The sequence below is a fragment of the Meleagris gallopavo genome, chromosome 9, assembly GCF_905368555.1.
Source record: "Meleagris gallopavo chromosome 9, MGAL_WU_HG_1.1, whole genome shotgun sequence".
In the NCBI taxonomy this organism is placed as follows: Eukaryota; Metazoa; Chordata; class Aves; order Galliformes; family Phasianidae; genus Meleagris; species Meleagris gallopavo.
This window is the reverse complement of record NC_139412.1, coordinates 6921150-6942651: the sequence shown is the minus strand read 5'-3', so window position 1 is coordinate 6942651 and position 21502 is coordinate 6921150. Positions and strand designations below refer to the sequence as shown.

The 21502-nt window shown below is 38.7% G+C and overlaps 2 protein-coding genes across 11 annotated transcripts in view; one reads left to right on the top strand and one right to left on the bottom strand.

Moving 5' to 3' along the window:
• LOC104912167 (uncharacterized) overlaps window positions 1-21502 on the bottom strand; it is a 42435-nt gene that overhangs the window by 3437 nt on the left and 17496 nt on the right. Inside the window, exon 2 of the mRNA XM_085230954.1 lies at window positions 2319-3485. Coding sequence (XP_085087080.1) covers window positions 2356-3485 — 1130 coding nt within the window. The 3' untranslated portion in view covers window positions 2319-2355. The remainder of the gene's footprint in view (window positions 1-2318; window positions 3486-21502) is intronic.
• PCDH11X (protocadherin 11 X-linked) overlaps window positions 3579-21502 on the top strand; it is a 438899-nt gene continuing 420975 nt past the window's right edge. For all 10 annotated transcript variants that reach the window (XM_085230305.1, XM_085230306.1, XM_085230304.1 and 7 more), the window contains exon 1: window positions 3579-3882. The gene's annotated coding sequence lies outside the window, so the exon portion shown is untranslated. The remainder of the gene's footprint in view (window positions 3883-21502) is intronic.

Genomic DNA, 21502 nt, shown 5'->3' with positions numbered 1-21502 from the left:
CACATATAACACCTCCCCAGTAGTCAAGGGAAGGTTTTGTCTCTTATTTTCCTGCATAGAGACATAAAAGTGAATTACTGTATTTCCCGAAAACTGTCATCTGCTGTGGTCTCCCTATGACTTATCTGAGTGGCCAAAGTACGGCCGCTCAACCAATATATTTTGTACGACCTTTGCAAAAATGCTGAGAATTCATTGCAGGGCCAGTGCATTTTTTGAAGAGGTTATTCGATAACAGCTCTAAAGCCAACAGTTGTATAATATCTATGAGGCTTTTCTCCTTTTGTTCTGAGAAGTTTACGAAAAGTCAGTGTGAACAGAAAACATAGAAACAACAATCCGGGAAAGGCAGGGACAGCTCCCAGAGCTGCAAGGCAGTGCCTGGAGCCAGCCAGCACCGTAGTCACAGGGGCCAGAATTACACAAACCGCTCTAAATCAGCCACAGCACATACAGCATCCTGCCCAACAACTGAAGGAGAAGAATCAGCTGAAGTTTCTGTATGGAAACCATATTTCGGAGAGTTTTTCTCTAAAGTGCAAGTCTTACAAAGGAAGCAAGCTTGACCTTCACAGTATGCAAAACTTTGGCTCTGGTCCTAGCTCTTTTCACATGTGAATAGTTCCTGTGGGGCCTCCTCATGTGCTTAGAGTAACAAGCAATTTCAGGATTTAGACCTTGATCTGAATCAAGGGTAGCGGCAATACATTCCAATACGAGGAAATATTTTGTCCTTAGTAAAGTGATGCTACATGGACATAGTTAATCCTACTCTGCCTTTGACTCCTCATAAAAATGAGAAACCTGTTTTGTGGGGAGTTTTTGCCCTTTTTAGAGGTAACAGCTTGCTTCCCAAATCGGTTGCGTGAGCCATCAATGCCTTGAGCTATTTTTTTAGTTACTTTTAAGTGAAATAACAACTTTGTTATTCACTTAATATACTCACTAACTTTGACTTTTGGCCATGTGTTTCAACATAGTTCAAACAGAACTGTGGGATCGATTGCAGCTCATCCTCAAGTAGCACTGTGAGGCTTCCACCCAGCCCGGCACACTGCCTGCTTCCCTCCTGAGAACGGCTGCTGTTCCTGTGGCTGAGCGCTCTGGCTCAGGACAAACCACCACGTAGGTCAGTAATAAACTTCTTTCAGGAAAACATATATTCAACTACCAATTTTTATTTTAACATATTCTTAGGCAAGGGGGGCATGTTTCCAGATATCTCCTGACTCTTCATAAATGCAAAACTGTTGTTTGGTAGAATATGCCTTCATGGATTTGACTGGTTTAGAAATCATTGTAATGACAGCCAAGTGAAACAGGTATTAAAAGGACTGACAACCACTCTTCATCTGTATGCCATCATCACGATGTACACCAAACATAGCTGCACACTTCCTTCATATTTTGACCTTCCGTTGTTGTTCCCGTATGTTTATTTCACACAGTATTGAAGAAAATCAGAAACGTTGATAAATAAGTGGAAGCAGCTTGTAGGCACTCAGCACTGCGCTGCCCTGCAGCTGGGACACTAACTCTTAGCTGTGGGTAATGTTCTGTTCGTGCATAATGAGGCACCTCTGCTCCCTATATATATGGCACCAAAAAAATGAAGCGACAGCCAATTCATTGCATTCATAGAATTTAGCACCCAATATGGTAAAATACCATGGGTGTTCGGTCAAACTCAAGCAACTGAAATACAACAGGGAAATATAACATAGAAGAAAAGGAATTATGTCTGTTCTGTAGTAGTTTAACACGGTTAATGGCCATGCAATTGTTCATTCCAGGTCCATATTCAAGGAATCTCAATGAATATGAGTTAACAAGTAAAAATGGATACAATTCACTGAATGACTGGGGATTTTTACAAGCTGCTTTAGAGCTCTCCTTCTCTCTCTTAAGTACTTTTTTTTTCCTTTCCTTTCCCCCAGAGAAATTGTGTTGTTGAAGCCATGTTTAGCTATACATTGAGACACTACCTACACACTGCTGTGGTGAACAAAGTGAATCAAAGCTCTCATGTACATTTTTACACTATTTTATTGAAGGACATGTAAAATTTTGTGCTGGTAGGGTAAGTGTAATTTCTTTTCTCGTTCATCAAAAAAGAGTTCAAACCCAGTTGCAAAGTACAGAGAAAATGCCAAGTTAGTTACAAATAATTTTTGTGTTTGCTAAGAAGCGCCTACTGTAAGCATTTGGCAAAATACCGCAAATACTTCAAGATAGTGAAATTGTTAAAACAAATGCCGCAAATTAAGTATTAACTCAAACGTACGTTCACGCTAGCACTCATAAACGGCAGAACTCACCGACACACTCACACGTGGCACTTTCCGCACACAGACCCTACGGCTTTGGAGCCACGGCCGGCGATTCCCGAGCGCGGGGCGGCGGTGCCGGGGCCGCCCCTCCCGGGAGCGCTGCGGGACGCGCTGCTCGGGCGGCTCCGAGTCCGCGGGAGGCGATGCGAGGTTTCTGCGCCCCAGTTCCGCCTCCCCGGCGCCCGCTCCCGGGTGGAGATCGCGGCACGACGGCGCTCCTCTCGCCCCCTCGCTTCTCCCCGAGACCGCGACCCGCGCCGCCTCCCCGCGCCCTCGGGCCCCCGGCGCCATCCGGCGCTGCCCCCGGCCGCGCGCGCTCCGCGGCTCCTCGGCCTCCGCTCGGCGCCCCCCGCCCGGCCCCGCGGCCGCTCCCGCTGCGCCGTGGAGCTCGACCGACGGCCCCGCCGCCCGCCTCTCGGCTCCCCGGGCTCGGAGTCGGGCGAGCGGCCGCAGACGCGGGGCGGCGGGCGGTGCGGGGCGGACGGGCGCGGAGCCGCCTCCGCGGGTACGGCCGCTCGCTCAGCGGGCTCCGCAGGGCGCTGCCGCCCGCCGCCCCCCGCCGGCAGCGCCGCGCTCCGCTCCGAGCCCTCGCGCGGGTCAGGGGGCCGGTCCCGCCCGGCGGCCCCGACCCCGGGGCGGCCCTTCGGCCCCCTCGCTCGGCCCGGGGGCGGCGGCGGGGCCGGGGGCTGCCCCCCGCCGAGGCGGCGGAGCGACCGTACCGCCGCTTTCGGGGGATTCTCCGAGAGGAGAAGGCAGGGCGGCGCCGGGAGGGGGAACCCCCCTCGGCTCGGCTATTCGCATCCCCGGCGTCGCTCCTCCTCCTGGCGCTGATGTCAGCCGCGGGGAGGGCCGGCTGGCAGCGGCAGAGCGGGGCGCGGGCGGCCGCGGCAGTGCCGAGCCGGAGCCGCCGCCGCCGCCGCCGCCGGGACAGCGCGGGCTCCGGGGCGACGCCGGCAGCGCGGCTCAGCGCCCCCAGGGGCGCCGCAGCGGCCGCGCCGGGCCCGCAGCCCGCAGCCCGCCCCGCCGGGAGGAGGCGAGCGCCCAGTGGCGGCGGCTGCCCTGCGGCGGGACCCGGCTCCGCGCTCCCCCAGCCCACGGCCGGGCGCTGCCGGCAGCGCTGCCCGGCGGCACGGAGTTCAAAGTCTCCCCGCGCAACTTAGGTTAGGCGGCAGGACCTCTGTGGACCGGTGCGGGGCTTCCAGGGCGCGATCGCGTTTCCGGCCTTTTGCCAGCTGCGAAAGCAAATGATTCACAAAACCCAACAAAAATAAAACAAACTCGGGCTTACCTAAAAGTTAGGAAATCTTTTTTTCTTTTTTTCTTTTTTCCCCCCCTCTTTCTTTTACTATTTTGTTCCCTATGTGGAAGTCGCTTATGCATCGTGCTCGGTTCACTGCACGGGAAGAAGCAGCTTGTGTTCTGGATCGAGGATTTGCTGTTGCAAAGCACTCCAACTTGCATGCAGTGGGGCAGCCTTCGCTATTCTAACCGCCGTGGTGATGTGCTGAGGAGCCCGTGCATAGGGATATCTTTTGCAGCCACGGCATTGAAGGTAAGAAGGGGCTTGGGGAAAAGAGGGATTTTTTGCATCCTTTCGTATTAGAGCTCATGTCCAGTATCCCCCTCCAGCAGAGCATCAGCAGTTCGTTCACAGCAGTATTAATAGGATGGAACCGATCGAGTAAAATGTTCTTGTGGAAAGCACATGGAGCTGGCAAGTGATTGCAAATATATATTTATTTTTAGTCTGGTAACATAATGTTTTACGATCTGTGCTCAACAGCGAGGACAGAGCTAACTTGCATAGCTCAGGAATGAGGAGATCTGTGGGCTCAGCCTCTGCTGGGCAGTTTGCGTTGGCTGTTACATTGTGTTGAATGTGTACCCCCACACAGCCTCCCTAGAGCATCCTATCATCCTGTTGGATTTGGTGGGGTGGCTTTTTGTGGTATTCTTTTTTTTTTTTCTTTTCTGTTTTTTTCTTTTTTTTCTTTCTTTTTTTTTTTTTTTTTTTTTTTCTAGATAGAGTGCCTGGTATTAATGAGAGAGGGAGAGGGATGAAAAAAAAAAAAAAACAACCAAAAATAAAAACCATATGGAGCATTTTATTGATGTGATCATAATCCTGTAATGGAGATTGCATTAAATGAGGATTGCATCAAAATGTCTAGCTGCTGTGGGGAGACAAGAAAGCAGAAACTATGCTGGATTGTAAATGAAGTTCTTAGATTGAAGGATTTTCTTGAACCATGGAGGGATATCTGTGAGCTTAAAGTTGCTGTATATGTGGAGTACTGGAATGGGATAAAGCAGAGATCAAGCTGAAATATATTTTAAATTACTCAAGCTCCGTATGCAGTTAGAATTGGTTAGAGAAGCATTGCAGTGATGTCCAATGAATACTTGGTTTCAGCTATGGAGACCACAGAAAGGCAAGGAAAGAGAACACAGAAAAGGCAAGGATAAAATATTTCTTACCATTCAGGGAAGGGAAGGATGGTTCATTTATGAGTTTTGCCATAATGGCACAAAGCCTACAGCCTGCTGGTCACACTCGGAAGCCCTGTAGGCTGTAGAAAGCAGAGGATTTGTCTTCTATTCCTTTTGCAACCTTGGTGTAGTTGCCTTTAAGAAGTAGCTCTGAATTCAGTGACAAGAGGCAAACAGGGACTTATTTGCCCCCCTCGGACATGAAAAACAACTGTAAGCTTGAGAAAGGTGGACTCAACTCATCTGATCCTGTCTTTTTGAGCTTGAGTTGATAATGCATTTTGGGTAATTGTTCCTGCTTATCACAATTGGCAAAGGAGGGGAAGATGTTCAAGTTTATTGAACCAAAGCAGAGCTGAGGACAATAGTGGATATCAGCTTAAACTTGCCTTCTTTTTTGCTGAATTTTATTCTGGCAAAGACAACGTTGTGGCATGAGCCACAAAGAGCACCTTCTTTGAGTCTTATTGAAAGGAAACCCAAAGAGAACAGAAAGATTAAGCCAAAGATAAATGTTCACTTTTTGCTTGTCAGCGGTGGAAGCAGTGTTGATCTGTCAGACTGCACAGGTCAAAAGAGGTAAGACAGGAGAAAAGTTACTCATTTATTTACAAACTTCTTCACACACAATGGAAGCTGCTATACAAATAAACAGGATAGACTGCAAATGACCCATTTCTTAGAGCCACCTGCAATTTAAATAAACAATAGAGAAATTTCCTCTAAAGATACTCATTAGTATCTTTGTATAACTGCAAAAGAGTTGGTTAATTATAAAATTATGTAGATTAAAACAAAACAAAACATCTCAGGTTGTCACAAGTAATTTGTTTTCCCATTTGAGTTGTGTACAAAATCAGAGGTAATAGCTCTACTGTTGAGTGTCTCTCTTGCTGTATATTTAGCATAAAGTTTAGACAGAAATTATTCATTTAAAATAATCAAAGGAAATGAAGAAAAGCAGCTTAAGTGTATTGAATTCCTCTTAAGTGTTTTATTTTGGCAAAAGGAGACTTCTTGTGATTTGTAAGAGATGAGTTTAGAATATTCATGGCTAAGCTCCAGGGAGCTTAGTGTAGGCTCAGTAGGCAGACGGTTCTTCTGAGGAGATCTGGAAAAGATGTGCTTAAATTTCAAGCCATGTTCAATTGAGACTGTTGATATCCACCTTCCAAAACAACTGTTACGATGCTGAGGGGAATGATGCTCAGTCTGGAAAATAAGGCAAGCATTCCTGCCTCACTTTTTAATGGAAAAAGTAAGCGGTGTTCATTAATTATGTTTCTGTATGTACAAATGTTCCAAAATTGACTCTAGTTTTTATCAAGTAACAGCTGAGACAAAATTTGTCTTCTGAAAACATGGTTATCCATGCAGATCTGGGTCTGTAATTTTTCTGCAGAAGAACTCTTTATTGCTTCATGGCTGCATTGTTCATCCTTGCAGCATTTCTTTGAGTGTAAGCCTTGCTGTAGTTAAAGGATAATTTATATTCAGTGTAGTACTGTCTGCTCAGTGGAATTGGCTTTATACATCACAGCCTCTGCGAAAAAGGAGATCAAAGATCTGAACCTGCGGTCCTGTATTGCATTTGTAGTCTTACACTGTAGTCTTTCACACTTCCATAGTTAAGATATGCCAATCATTCTATTAGAACACCCATTTGTTTAGTAATTTAACATTTAGTTTTGCAGATGGGATCTAAGCTTAATACATTCATATGGTAAAAAAGAAGTTATCCTAAGTAATGAAGTGTAATAACAATTGACATTTGCTAATATAGCACTGTAAAGTTGAATTTATAGAAAGCTTGGTAGAAAATAATGCCAGCCTGAGCAATTTAGAGAAGAAAAACAACAACAACAACAAAATAATTTCTTTCCAATCTGGAAAGCCTTATGGAGCCAGGTGGGTGTTTATACTGGGCTTTAAAGGGGCCTGGGATTATTAAGGAGGCAGTAGGACTCTTCCTAAAGTAGCACAGCCCTGTCTTAACACAGGAATTAGTCAGATCTCCATTTACTGGTTCAGTCTGAGGTTGTTTTAGATGCCCTTGGCATTATTCTAGATATTTCTTCTAGGGGCAGAGTTACAGAAACCAAGCACAGCCCCCTATCTTGTGTCTGAACCCTTTAAGTTATCCTCTCAAAAAGCTAACAAGGACCGTACTTTTTGATTAACACTGAGTGTCTGACACAGGTGTTAAAAGGATTTTGGGGGTGCAGTGGCTGAAGCACACTTACCAGATAGTTCACTTGAGAACAGCAGTGTAGAAATCAGGTCCTTCTGTCACAGGTGCCGGGGGTGGTACTAATGGTCAGTGTACACTTGGAGACCTTTCTTCTGAAGCATCCCCAGATCTTTGACAATTGCCTGTCTCAGTTAGGCGGCCGTCTTCAAAGAGTGAGGTCGTTACTCTCAGGCTTGTAACCTCTTCATGGGTACTGCAGGCTAGAAGTTACAAAATGCATGTGGAAATACATGTGCAGTCAGTGTTTCAGTTGCACGTGCTACACGGTGCCTATGATTGGGCACGGGTCCCAGACATTACATGCTATTTTCCCAAGTACATTAGAATAAATGGGTGTCCAATTCAACAAAAGTTTTGCCCCTTAAATAAAAACTGATAAGGAGGATTAACAGTCTGCTGTCTCAATTGCCTCCTTCTGCAGTGAGATCACTGAGGGAATTTATAGCAGTTGTTAGTCTTCAGCGTGGCAAAGGAGCGATGAGCGTTTCTTGTCTCTTCTGAAAATTCATGCTCCTTGCATATATAACGGCAACTAATATGAAGTGGGAAATTTACTGTGGAAATGGGAATTTGATTATCTCGTAAGATCTGTAGGGAGACTCCCATTCTCATCATCCAATGGTAAAATAAGGAAAATAGATTTAAAAGGCAGTCTTTTTCAATTACGGACTCTGAATTAGCAGAGTGACTTGCCAGGAAGCATAAAAGCTTCTGTAGCTTTTGCACTTTTAAAAGCTCCACTGTAAGAGGAGTTCAAACTGTCCTTAAAATGATGTTAAAGGTGTCACACTGTGACTAATAGTTGAATACATGGAAAATATCTTCTGAGTATTGCTGCTTATTACCCCTGGTGCAAGTGGAACAATTTTTAATTCTCATAAAACTTTTTAGAACAAAACCCATGTCCAAATAAGGATGACAAATAATACTTTTCACAATTACACAGTAAGATTTTATATTTGAATGGAAAGAAAAAGCCCACCCCAGTTGCAGGGAAGGTTTCATTAAGGTCCAGGGAAAGTTAATGTAAAAAACAATATTGCTATAAAAGTGCAGATAAAATCAAATCATGGTTCTGACAGTAAACAAGAAACTGTGAAGAGTCGTGTCATTGCTTTTAATAAGTGGCCTGTTGAACATTATGTATTTCAGATACTCTTAAAAAATAAATGTTCTTCCACAGATAATGTAAGACTTCTTCATCCAACACAGTGAGAGCCAAAGATTCTTGTCTGCAAAAGCATTTCTACTGGAACAGAGCTTTGAATAATTTTTGCATTATGAAACATATATACTTTAACACCTAACACTTATTTAGGAGCTAAACATGCTAACATGGTATCAAAGGTATTGTTGTATAGAAGTTTTGCTTGCAAGAATGGCAGAACTTAGGCTATTAAACAGCAAGTGCTTTTAACTTTTCAAGGGAAGTTCTTTTGAAATTAATGTTGTTTTCCTTTACATAAGTTGTGATATACAACTAGGACTGTATCATGGCAAGCGAATCTCTGTAACCAGCTCAGCAGAGCTGAATATGTTCTCAGAGAGACAAATGAACCTTGAAATTAATGCGACTTCCAAATTTAATAGTGAAATTATAAACCAAGGTGGTCCACTGTATTTAAAACCCATCACTGTGGGGTTAGATAGGGCAGTTCTCTGTGCTAGGAAACTTTGCCTGCTTCATTTACCTGTCAGGGGAACATTTTGCATTGTATAAGGCTTTGATTTGATAGGGCTGTTAAGGGAATGCTTTTCTGCTTCCAAGTTGGTATAGAAATAATATGTCACTGGTGATGTAGTCTGCAGTGTTTACATATTACATCCTTAAGGATGTAGTTTTATTATTTTTGTAAGCATTTAATTAGTAATTTTGTGGGCTATCTACTGAAGTAGCAGGATATATATACTATATTAAAAAAAAAAAGCAAGTAAAAGTTTGCAGTGCTCTAGGCACAGTGTATTTCATTTAACCAACTGCTTACACCATTAGTATTACAGTTCCATGTGAGCTTGTTAAATTAATGAATGTGTACACATGGAAATCTACAGTCTACCAGACCTGTGATCACAACCCTGGAAAGCCACACACAGGCTTCTTTACAGCTTTAGTTCCTGGCAGATATACATATATGTCTACCAGAAGAAATGTAAATGCTATTTGGAGAGTGACACTATTACAGATTCCATTAAAGTGTAAAGTAAGAAAAAACTATTAAAAAAAAGTCACCCACCTGCTTCTAGTCTGTATCTGGAATTTCACCAGAAGGTCACATTTTTTGATGGTCCTTCTGAGAAAGGAAGTTTCCTGACTTTGAGCAGAAAATGAGCTCAATTTCTGCTACTGGAAGTCATATTTAAGCTCTTGTTTAGTCAATTGTGTGGGATTTGTGATTGCTTTATGATTTTATAAGCACATTTCATCCTGTTTCTTGACAAACAAGTATGGAACTGTGTTCTAGCAGGCACACAGGTCATTTGGATCACTGGTTTAACTTAGGTATAGGTTATTTTTTCTTGAAAGGGAGGGTAGCTTCAAGGGGAACCATTATGTCAAGGAGCAGGTTGGATTCACATACTGGAAGGAGATTTTAACCAAACTATTATTATGTTTATGATTAAATGCTGATGTTAAATATAGGAAGGATGTGCCACAACCTTCCCTAACCTTGGTAGGGAAAAATGCAGAACTCCAATGGTTTGAAATGTCACCATTAAATAGTGATGTAAGAGCATCTGTAATGTGTATATGGAATACTGGAGTCAAATGATAGAAAATCTGAACTATAGCCCAATGTAGCAGCTTTTTCAAATTATAGTTGATGCAAGTGGTTTGTAAATATATTCAAGATGTAGGTAATGAAACTAAAGTTACAATTAAATGGACTAACCATCTCACTTTGTCATTTAATTGGCCCTTGAAAAATGTATGTGGCAATGTGTTTTAAATTAAGATCAAGAACACAAGGTAACGAAGTACTAATTTTGGAGATGAAAAGTGGGAATTAAATGCATAAAATTCATTTTCTATGCATCTTTCTGCCTTGTTCACATGTGAGACTTTATGAGAATAAATAGATTCCTACTAAGGGTTTTGTAATAGTTTCCTGTTCTCTGAGAATTATATTCAGAACCATGAGGTTAAGTGTCTGCCAGATTAGTGTACATGCATGTCTAATTATCAAGGAATTCTTCCTAAAATTAATGTTCAAGAGATCTGCATCTTCATGACTAATGTACAACTGTTTATGTTAGTTATCTGAGGAATGCAAATTACAGAGGAGACCTTAGATATTCCTGATGATAACACTGTGAAAGACACTCCTAAATACCCTTAAATAAGTGTACTTGAGTATAATCCAAAATAACGGTGACTAAAAAATGGAACTATTGTAACATTCTTTGTGTTCACATATTTTTTACCTAATTCATTTTTCATGTAAAAGTCCCTTAAAAAGACAATACATCTAGGAGAACAGTGTTAACTATGCCTTCTTAGCAAAACTTATCTTTAAAATACCTTTAAGACATTTACAGAGTGGTGAGCTATCAGTTAGATATTTCTGACATTCTGGCTGTCAGTGCATGTCTGTAAGAGCTAAGTTTTACTTACATATTTGTAGAACTTTTACAAGTTTGAAAGAACTGCTCTGAAGGAACTCTAAGGCATTATATAGAGAGTAGGTCTGAGATGAGTTCATGGAACATTAACTCAGTGTGTTCCAAGCCAGAAGGGAGAGGGAAAAAAAGTAATTAAAAAAAATCAACTTGCAAAAATATTTGGCAATTCAGGGGAAATAAAGATGACCACTTCCTGAAAGTGAATGTGTCTCAGAAAATACACCGATATTTCATGTCGAAGAAATGTATTACTATTGTGAAGTCAGAAAATGTTGTTTTCTTAACTGGAGTTTAGGGATATGTCAAACATTCGTAGCCTTACAATGAGAAATGAACTAGCAACACCTTCTGTCTGTAGTTCTGAGACATGTGAGTGTCACTGAACAGTCTGAATCTCGTGTGCTAAAGGAAGAGATGTTCTTGGTGACTAAATACCACTGATTTTCAAGAGTTTGGGAGTTGCTTCCTTGTTTTTGAATGTTTTAATGGAAATGTTTTGCTTTAAAATGATCACTTTCTTCTCTGAAAACAAAGAAAATTATACTTACATGGTGTCACGTTGAAGTGAAAAAGAATAGACTGAATTTTTTCTTAAAGCAAAACATTGTAGAATTGAAGGATATTTTCTGGTAGAAATAACAGTCATTTCAATGTGTAGGTGAAAGCTTCTAAATAACATCAGACTTTTTTAAAACAATGAGAAAATAAGTATAAAATAACAAAGAATTCAGATTATTCCTTAATGAAAAAGACACTTTGTTTGGGTTGTTTGAGAGCAATATGTCTTTGAAATAACTTTGGTAATTGAAGTTAAAAATCAGTAAATAAGTAATGTTTATCATGCAACTGTGGAATTCCATTTGAAAGGATTTCCACAGTTTGGATGTGTAAGTAATAGGACTTGGATGTTCATAGTGAACTCTGAAAGAGCCTAAAGCTTGTCTGTTCTCAAGAAATATACGTATATATACAGCACAAGTTTTGTTAAAGACTATTTATAGTAACACTTCGTACCTCATTCATGTTTTCTTATTTTTCTTTAATATTGGAAACACTAAAACTAGTCACCATCTGATACTGGAAAAATATTGCAACTCAAGTACACTTATGCTACCAATAATGGGTGATCACATTCTTTTTACTGAATCTTTTCTATTCAAGTAGATTGTAAATACTTAAACAGAGAAGAAGGAGGAGCAGAAGAATTAGAAAAGCTGTGATAGGAATGAATCCATTCTAGTAAGACTGTATGGTATCACAATTTATGTTCAGTTTGGGGCCTATTACATCTTATTTTACTCTCTGCATTTGTATCTCACTAAGCAGGTAAGTTTAGGCATCGAGCAGCCTGTTAAGTTACATGAAAGTTGAAAGAAGATGATTCTGATTAAACAGAGACAGTTTTAATTAGCACTTTTACCTTCTGTCTTCTGTTTCCATTCACTGGGTGCTTTATTTCAAAGTTTGGGGTACAGAAATGTATTTGTGTGGATTTTGACCATGTTTAGAAATGCTGTTGAATTCAGGCTAGTTTCTCTGTGTGTATTGCTTCTCTTAATGTCAGTGTGAGTGATGGAAAGATGTGCGGTAGCAGAAGGCTCACCCTAACTGTTGCTAAGCTGAATAGCCAGCACTGGAAAAAGTCCTGGTTGTATTTTGAGACAATCACAGTAAGCACGTATTCCAGTCAGAAAAAGAGATCACCTCTACTTTCTGTCAGTCTAAACTTTGAAATCCAGTTAGACAAACTGACACAAATAAACATAAGAGAAAGACTTCTCTTATTAAAGGAAAACAAAAACAAAAACAAAAACAAAAACTGAATGAAATTTCTGTGAATTTCTGATAGCTGAACTTGTTTTTTATTCATTAGAGTATGGCAGGCTAAACCTGAGATCTTTTTTACTATCTCGTAAGTTGGAGAAAAAAAGTAAATGTGCTGTAAATTAGTTGCAATAGGACAGTGCTTCAGTGATTGTATTTCACTGCAGAGCTCAAATTCAGTGAGAAGTTTATAAAAATACAAAATGAATTTCTTTCCAGTTTTGTGTCTGAGTGGTGTTTTTCTGAATTACTGTGTAGGATATTTCAAAATTACTCCCTAAATCTTAACTGACAAAATATTACTGCTATTTCAGACTGTTTATCTTCATACAAGATATATAATTTGTTCGGCGATTGCTTGCTGCATATGCTTTTTGTCTTGGTAACTTAAAGCAGGTTTAAGTTTTGGTTACTGTTATTTAACATCAGTGGAAAAACATAAACAAATGGAATGTTTTCCTTGTAAGTTTCATAAAAGCTTGATCCGGCCCCAAATAAGTGTTTTTTTTTTTTTTTTTTTTTTTTTTTTTTTTTTTGTTATGAGTCCCCTTTACACTTAACAACTGTATTTTCACTGAGCTCTACTTAACAAAAATGAGTATTTAAAACATCATGGCTGAATCAAAAAATAGCGGAACATCAGTCTGCAAAAAACATTTACAGTCTCAGTTACTTATATGTAATTCATTCTGATAGGTACAGTACTTTCATGTTTTATTGTGCTATAAACACTAAAAAATATATATATATTGAAAAAATTTTAGAGAAGTGATGAAGCTGGTGGGTGGTGTAGTATAGCTATTGCAAGATAACTAAATTCTAAAAACTCAGTCACTTCTGTGAAAGATCTGTGCCTTGACTTTGTCAGTGGTAACCAAACCACAAGGTAGTGATTGAGGATGCATCAAACAATCAACAGAAGCTACTTTCAGAACAGCTTAGGATCCTTTGGTGATTAAAAAATTTTGGATCAGAAAATCTCTTCAATTGCCATCCATGTGGTTACGTGTGTATATAAGGAATATGCATCAGCATGACCTTACGAATACTTCTGACTGGGAAGACAGACAAATAATGAAGAGGAATGTTAAAATTTCAAAATACTCTTGGAAACAGCTTCAGTAAGCTATTATGGGAATAAAATGCCTGCTGATAAATCTAACACCAGTTAGACATGCTCAGATATTCTTTAGTCACATCATCAGGGGAATTACCATTTTAAAGAGATTAAGGATACCACTGTCTTTTGGAACACTGTTATCTCATTTTCTCCTCTTTCAATAAATTTAGCTTCAACTGATGCAACTCTTACAGCCCTGGCTGTAAATGTTTTGGAGGGAGAAATATTTCAAGTCCTTTCTGGGTTGGATAATTTCTTTCTCATATTTTGGAGGTGTTACTCAGGTCTACGAAGGATCCTCTAAAAGGCAACCCCAGTCGTAGTGAATAGTTCTGTCAAGATGGAGAGTTGACAGCTGTAAGATTTTAGGCTGTTTTGAATGCCAGTTAGCACTAAGTCAGATTCCTTTTCCCTTTTCCTTAAACTGAGTTTCTTAGCAATAAAATTCAGTCCTGGATAGGTGTGAATTATTTGAAGCTCAATGGTAAGATGATGTTGGCAGTAAACTAAAATACTTCAAGAGGTTTCTCCTTTGGTTTTGCATAATATAAAAGTGCTTCTTTAATATTCAGAGGAATCCTTGGAAAATTTCTAGACTTGACTTAAGGCTCTTAGCAACCTACTGTTAACTTAAAAACTTTGGGCAAGTTTGGCTAGACTGCTTCTCCAAATATGTCTTCTAATGTGAACTTTCCTATGATTCTATGAAAAAGCCAGGGACTCCTCCATATAGGTGATACATTTTCACTGTGTTTTGGGTGGGATTTTTTGTTCCAGTTCAGGAGCTTGCCATAACCTTGTGGTTCTGGTTGTTCAAAGGGTAGTAAAGAAGTGATGAGCAGGACAGGAAGAACTTACTAGTGAACAGGAGAGAGCTGCTATTTTTGTTCTTGGACTTGGATCTCAATTTTGTTTGCTATTCCTGTCTCAGTGTGTGCTACCTCATGTAATTTTTGGAGGCCTCCTTGAACTGAGGTTATAAAGATAGATCTACACTTCTACAAGTCATCTGTTCACTGCTTTTGTACAGTGCTGTTCTAAATACAGTTTAAAGTATTGCTTTTGATCTAGGAAACGCTTTTTAGTTTTATTTCAATTTCTGAGTAAAACTTGCTGCATGATTTAGTTCTTCTGTAAAAGATAAAAGTAAAGCAGAAGTCTCAGCTTTATAAACATTGAAGCCCACGGGAAGAAAACCTGAGACTAATTCTTTTCCTGGGGTCCTGAAAGACCTAAGTTAGTTGACATTCAGAGCTGTAAGACAAATCTGTTAATCTATGTTTTCCTGAGGGTTTTCTGGAGTGGACACATTAGACGGAGTGTGATTTTGTTTGTATTTATGAAGAGCATTCTGCTGATGCTTCATATTGATGGTTAAGTGCTCTTTACAACAGGAGTGTCTGGAAGTTGATTGACATTACATATCCACTGTAGAAATGCAAAAAATGAAGTTTCTGAAAAGAGACTTAACATATTGTATGAGCTGAATGGATATGAGCAAATAAGGTAAGGTCAGAAGAGACAATAGGTTTATGGACAGAAATGTAAGTATGTTGGAAGAAAAAAATCCACTGTAAATTAATCTAAAGTTCTTAAAAATTTGTATAAAACCAATAATTTTTAAATTACTTAAAGGACTGCCATCTTCTAGACACCCCAAAAATGAACAGTTTTGTTCAGTTTCCTCATTCTGCTAATTATCATTAACTCACTGCATCACTGCTTCTAAATAGTATTCAGTGATGGTAATGAAATGAGTGATCTAGGTTTACCAAGTAAAGAAAAGCAACTGGAACAAGCTGTGTAGGGAGAATGTGTTGTCCTTGTTCTTGGAGCTTTTTAGGATCAGACTGAATAAAAAGTTCAGCAACCTGCTCATACTTATGGTTGACCTTGCTTTGAGCAGGAGGTTGGGTAGTTCATTCGCATAGGTCCCTTCCAGCTTGGATTATCCTATGATTCCATGTCTTCTTAGCTCATAATACAGGTAGGATGTACTAGAACGTGTAACAAATCTTCCAATTTCTTTCCTATGAGCATGTAAATACTGTAGACTGGTATTTACACATCTTTTAAAACAGATCTGCAGAATGACATCCTAAATGGCTTTTTACTGTTAAGGTATTTGGAGACTCTTGAACTTTTGCAACCGTTCTCCTAAAATCTCCAGAATGCAAAATATATCAATGAGAGAAGGAATTTTGTTAGCTTGCCTTGGTTGATTTTGCTGTCCTTTTTTGTCGTCTTTTACTCTACGCTGTAGTACTAGAGCAACAAAACTTGAATTTTCTGTCTGACTGTATAAAGCTGGGTATCTTTTGAAGAATCTTTACTGTTATTAAGCCTTTAATTTATTCTTTGTCTTATCATGGAATTATTTGGCAAAGCAGTCAAATAAACCAAAATTGTGCACTGAAAAGAAGTTATGAAGATATTCTGAGTCTGAACTACATTTCTTTCTTTCTTCCTTTTTTTTTTTTTTTTTGTTAAATCTAGATAAGACTCCTTTTCATTTAAGTACTTCCACTTATTTTCTGTGCTGTCTGTATCATATGATGCCATTGGTACATTTTTTAAAATCTCCAAAAGAAATATAATACTGCATATACTAAATGTAACCGGAATTTAGAAACTTCCATGTTAGTTTATTTTGGCCAATTTTATCAGCAGAATACTGAATGCACATATTTAGTATTTTCCACCCATGATTCTTCTTATACCATTTAATTATCCATTTTGTTTCTGCTATCTGAACAAGAACTCTCTCTTAAAAAATACTTAGATTTTACTGAAATATTACAATAAATCTCTGCTGTCTGCAGTTTATTTGTAGCTTCTTGGTCATTAAACACAGTTGTTACACAACAATGGACTGTTTCCTGTTGCACTAAGAGAAACCTCTTAACCTAATTATATGTTTATCTTAATAAATGGGTGTAAAGGAATGTATTGCATTTGAACCATAGATCATCTCAGGCTGATATTTTGAGATTCCTTGGATTTTAAATAGGCAATAACAGCAGATGGAATACAGGGAAGTATCTGCAAGGCCAATAGGCTAAATCAAAGTTTTCTTGGGTTCCAAAAAGGTCCTGCATAGGTATGGTTTTCCATCAATGCGAATTTAATCATGAAGTGCTAATATAGAGTATGCTGTAAAACTTCCTAAAAACACAGAATATTCCATAGGAAAAATGTATTCCATAAAAATAGACCTGTGACATTCACTATATGCTTTTTAACACGTATTTTAGACGTGGGGCTCAGACTTACTTCAAGATGATCAACCCTGATAGTGCTGAATATAAAAATGTCAATATAATTATTCAGCTTCAGCAGAAAATCATTTCTGCTGTTTTTTCACTCTGTGGAGGAAGGGATGAACTGGTTTTCTATTACTCTTTATCACTTAGGTTTTCTATTTTTGCCATCAACTGGGAACATTTCCCAATTACTTTCTTTCCATCTTGTATTCAGGGATGGGCTATTTTGTAAGACAAATCTTAATGAAAGAGATGCCCTGATGTGCCAGTGTGAAATAGTGGTAATTCAGCAAGAGCTGTTCCTTGACTGATGATCAGAAACATGGTCAGCTTTGGATATAAAGTGAGCTACTTACACTATTCTAATGCTAATCCAGCCTGCCTCTATAAAGATATTACATGTATTCCATTGTAGAAACTTAATAGTAAATGTTCTCAATAAGGCACATGCACATGAACAGATTCTGTTTATTGTTACATTAGTAAAAGAAAATAGTGTTATGCAAATATAAGTTGGTATCCACAGACACAGAACCCTGGCAGTTGTTCTGATCCTTCCTTTGTTTGAATCAGCAAATTTTGTTTCAAAAGATACTTCACTGCAATCCCAGCTAGGCAAAACAGTGTGATTTAAATGTATAGTTGGCATCATGGATAATATGTTTATGAAGTGTATAACCAGGGGGAAATCACAGGTTTTCAATTTCTCTTGGAATATGTTCATTATTAGAAGGCATCAGGAACAATACCAGAGTATTGTTTCTTGTAAGAGAAGAAAGTCCTGTTCAAGTTTTTAATGAATCTCTTGGGAGGATGATCAGATTTACAGGTTAAAAAAGCTGTAAGCATTCTACTGGGAGTAGTCATTAAAGACAAGATGAATGGGAGCTATCTGTACTTATGAAAGAGAGGTATGGAAGATGATTTACAAGCCAAAAATCTCTTTATCTTTAAATGGTCTCCAGTGCTGCAGTATGTAAGGAAATACAAAGTAAGGTTACGTCTTGTTTGTGAGGCGAGATGTGGTTAACTAAAAAAATCTCCAAACAAAATAGTGAGAGACAGCATTGATCTGAATTTCTATGAAAGAAGCCTGAAAATATTTTTTCCTTGGTTTCTAAGTTAGAAAAAGCATTAGAGTTGAAAGAAAAACAAAACTTATTGCACCGTTAATCAACTTGGAGAGCCTTATGTTGAAAATCTGATTTTCTAAGTTAAATAAATATGAATTAATAAAAGATCTTAGATGAAATAAATGAATTCCATGAAAACAGCTTAATCCTCTGGTGAGTTACTTTTTTAGTAAATCAAAAAGTGACAGCACAGGAGTGCTAAAAGGCTTTCCTTTCCACAAGGCACTTCATACCTTTGATTATTCACTCAGGCTTGACCAAGCCAGAAGCCTACTTGTAAGACTCAGAATTTGTGATGAAATCATTTGTTTAATTGTTGCTTTTTCCTCTGAAGTAACACAGATGCAGAATTTGGAATGTATTGTGAACAGCAAAAATGCAAATAAACATTTCTAAATTAATTCCTCAAAATTTGTTGCTTCAGAGTTTCAAATAGGTCATCCAAGATGCACGTAAACATTTTATTGCCATGAAAAAGCCGATTTGTTTGTTGTTTGGGTGAATTTTGGCTTTAGTTTTGTTTTGTTGGTGTAACTCTTGAATGGAGTACAAATGTAGTGAAAACTTGGATAACAACAAAACATGAACTGTGTTCTAACCGCATCTGTTGAACATAACAACGGTAGTTTTGCATTCATTCAGCTTTTGGAGAGGTCACACCCTTTGCAAATAATATGCATGAAAAACTGCTGTATTCACAGTGCCTCATCATTATGAATAGTGTGTATTGCAGCTGACACAGCCATTCACAATGTTCTGAGCATGACTGTGAATCTGGGCTTTTTGTCATACTGGAAATATTCCGGAGTTCAAAATAAAAACACGACAGCAGGACGATCGATGCTTCTCTCAGTACACATTTCTTAGTATTTTGTAAAGATTACCTGCAACTTTTTTCTTTTTCTTTTTTTCAAGGTATGTGTAAGTGCCTTTATCTTTTTGTATTAAAACCATGTGTGTGTTTCTTTTATATGTGTATGAACATGCTGTCGTTATGAAAGTCATTATTTATATCCTTGGTCTAAGTTACACACTTAGGGTTTTGAGAAGGCTTCTTTATGAAGCGTTCCCAGCAAAATTCATCTCTGACTGGAAATACCCATGTGTAGAATCCTCTTGAGCAGACTGCCAGTCATGGCATTTTTAAATGTGTGACAATGAATGTAAACCAGGACAAGAATAAGGACATCAAGTCTGTTCTGGCTTAAGACTGAAATATCACAAAATGTAAAGGAACACACTCATTCATGCAGAATTATGTTTGTGATGTAGAAAGTTACTAAAAGATGATTAATGATCATGTGTTTTCTAGTGGCTTTGTCTTTGGGTGTATCTTAAAAAGCAGTGTCACTGTTGCAACTTGTTAGATATAATGCTTATGTTTCTTTTTATTGTATGACAAAAAGCATTTTGCCAATTTTCATGTACCCACTATCCCCTACCTTTCTCTGCCTTTTGTCTCACACTGACTCCTTCTTTTCTGTGAGTATAGGCCCTAAAAGCAACATAACATTTCTTGTTATGAAGGCAGTAGGTACTAAAAAGTTATTTGAAGCCCTGTGACTGTTTCCTTTACAAAGGCTTGCAAGTATTTTAGGAAAAATGCCAGCGAGTGCACAGACAGTTTGGCTCTCAGAACATAGTGTTAAGGTTAACAAGTTGTAAATAGCTGCACGTTGCCATTATCTCAAAACCCCGCTGTTTTTAGGACACAGTGAGGAGTCTAATAAGAATGTATTGCTTTTTTTAATTTTTTTTCCTCTTTTTCTCCTGCTTCTTTTGTACAGCACTTACAGAAGTGTAAGTTTTAAAGTTTAGATGGGCAGTGATGAGGTCTTACAGTTTGATGAAATTCTTTCATCTTATTGACCAGTATGACAATCACTGAACTGAGATACAGAACTATGTATACTAAGGAATCTAATTGTAGAGTAATTTATTTTTCTACAAAATTAAATTCAGCGTTAAGAGAGCTGAATATATTTATATGTGCAAACACTCATATGCATAAGACTTTTTACAGCAGCATAAATGTGCTCATCTCAATTGATGTCTGCTGAGCTATGCTGACATAAAAAGCAGGTCTTATCTATTACATATCATTCAAAGTTGCAGAATCTGTTTTTCAAACACACAAATTCTGCGCAGCACATTAAATGAAACAAGATAGTTTCAGTGCTTAAGAGCTGTTTGTTTTCTTCTGAGATGATCTAATGTGTTAGCTTTTGGATGTTTTGCTCACTGAAGTGGCCAACTTTGGAAAAAAGATGAGTAAATGTCTCCTTATTAGTATATTCTTGTCATTAAACAATCGATATGAACTTGACACCGATCCAGGAATAGTCAGTATACTATGTATGTACACATATATATACACACACATGGAGTTAGTTCTCCCTGATCATTTCTTTTCAAAAGAAAGCACCAACACTGAGCATTAAAAAAAACATTAAACTTAGGTGTACTGGGAAAAGAATTGAAACTTGAACTTTTTCAAACTATTACTGTTTTATATCAGAAGGTGTAGAAAACCATCACATAATTTGATTTGAAAAAAGAATGAGAATAGTTGAAATAGACATAGAATAATAATAGTAGTAATAATAATACTATAAGAGTGACAATCTAACAGGCTACCTAACGAAGTTCCCATGATAATTCTCTTTGCAGGAGATTCTGATGTGTCAGAATAAGAAAAAGAAAACAAACGGAGCAAAACTTACTGTTTAATGTTCTATGTCAGGAGCTGATGCTCAGTCAGTAATTAGATTTTGCCCATTTTAGTTGGGAAAAGGATTAGTTGAGGAAAAAAAAAAAAAGTGAGAGAGTACATTGCATTACTCAGGAGCACCATGATATGCCACTGTCTGGGATATGCTGGACCCTGCCTTACGTCTGGAAAATTTAGAGCTGAAATGAACCAACTATAGAAAGAAAGAGTTAGAGCAAAGTCCTACCTGAAAATTTCACAAAGACAGGGCAGAAGATATACATGGTCTGAACACCAAAGAACTGAAATGAATGTGCTGCAATACCAAGGCAAAGTGCCAAGATGAAGCATAAGTTTTCAAGGAAACTATGACATTGAATCTTCATAATAAAGAAAAGCTTTGAGGCAAGACATGCAAATACTGAGAAAAAATATACAAAACCCTGATACACTTTGCTAAGCTATCAGAGAGCAAGAAACAAGGCAAAACATTAAATTCTCAAGGAAAAGCACCCTAGTGTTGAAGGAAAATGCTAAGATGCTGAGGAAAAAATTGATGGCTCTAATGCAGGGTACTTAACTGGCAAAACTGAGCTGCAGAATAGCTTCAAACTGAATGGCAGAACTGTAAAGGCGACTGCCAGGTTAGTTCTCTGTGGAACTACATTTTGGGTGAAGCTCTTGTTACAGTTAGCTCTGGTATTAGATATGTCCTATATGGCATAAACAGCGGTTATTACAAAGTATTGAGTTTTCACTA